The 292-nt window shown below is 61.6% G+C and overlaps 1 protein-coding gene across 1 annotated transcript in view; it reads right to left on the bottom strand.

Moving 5' to 3' along the window:
- Positions 1 to 292, bottom strand: part of EMH_0069190 (uncharacterized protein) — a gene marked incomplete at both ends in the record, with an annotated part of 665 nt that extends 373 nt beyond the window's left edge. Inside the window, one exon of the mRNA XM_013498839.1 lies at positions 102 to 292. Within this exon, the coding sequence (XP_013354293.1) occupies positions 102 to 292 (191 nt within the window). The remainder of the gene's footprint in view (positions 1 to 101) is intronic.

The following is a 292-nucleotide window of genomic DNA, read 5'->3' as shown; positions in this document are numbered from 1 at the left end:
GACGCTGCTGCTGATGAGGACTCCAGCAACTCCAGTTCCCAGCTATGCTGCTGCTGCTGCTGCTGCTGCTCCTGCTGCTGCTTCCTATGAGTGTTGATGACGATGGATCTGCTGCTGCTGCTGCTGCTGCTGCTGTTGCTGCTGCAGCCGGTAGCCTCTCTCTGCGCCGCAGCAGGGCCCCACTCATGAAGGGCACGGGCTCGTCGAGCTGCTGCTGCTGCAGCAGCAGCTGCTGCTGCTGCTGCAGGTCTTCATCCTCCAGTAGGGACTCAGAGAGCACAGGAGGAGCCAT

Source organism: Eimeria mitis, genomic scaffold (assembly GCF_000499745.2).
Source record: "Eimeria mitis Houghton genomic scaffold, Emh_scaff3750, whole genome shotgun sequence".
NCBI classification, from domain to species: domain Eukaryota; phylum Apicomplexa; class Conoidasida; order Eucoccidiorida; family Eimeriidae; genus Eimeria; species Eimeria mitis.
The sequence above is the reverse complement of the archived record's forward strand: the minus strand, read 5'-3'. Positions and strand labels throughout refer to the sequence as shown.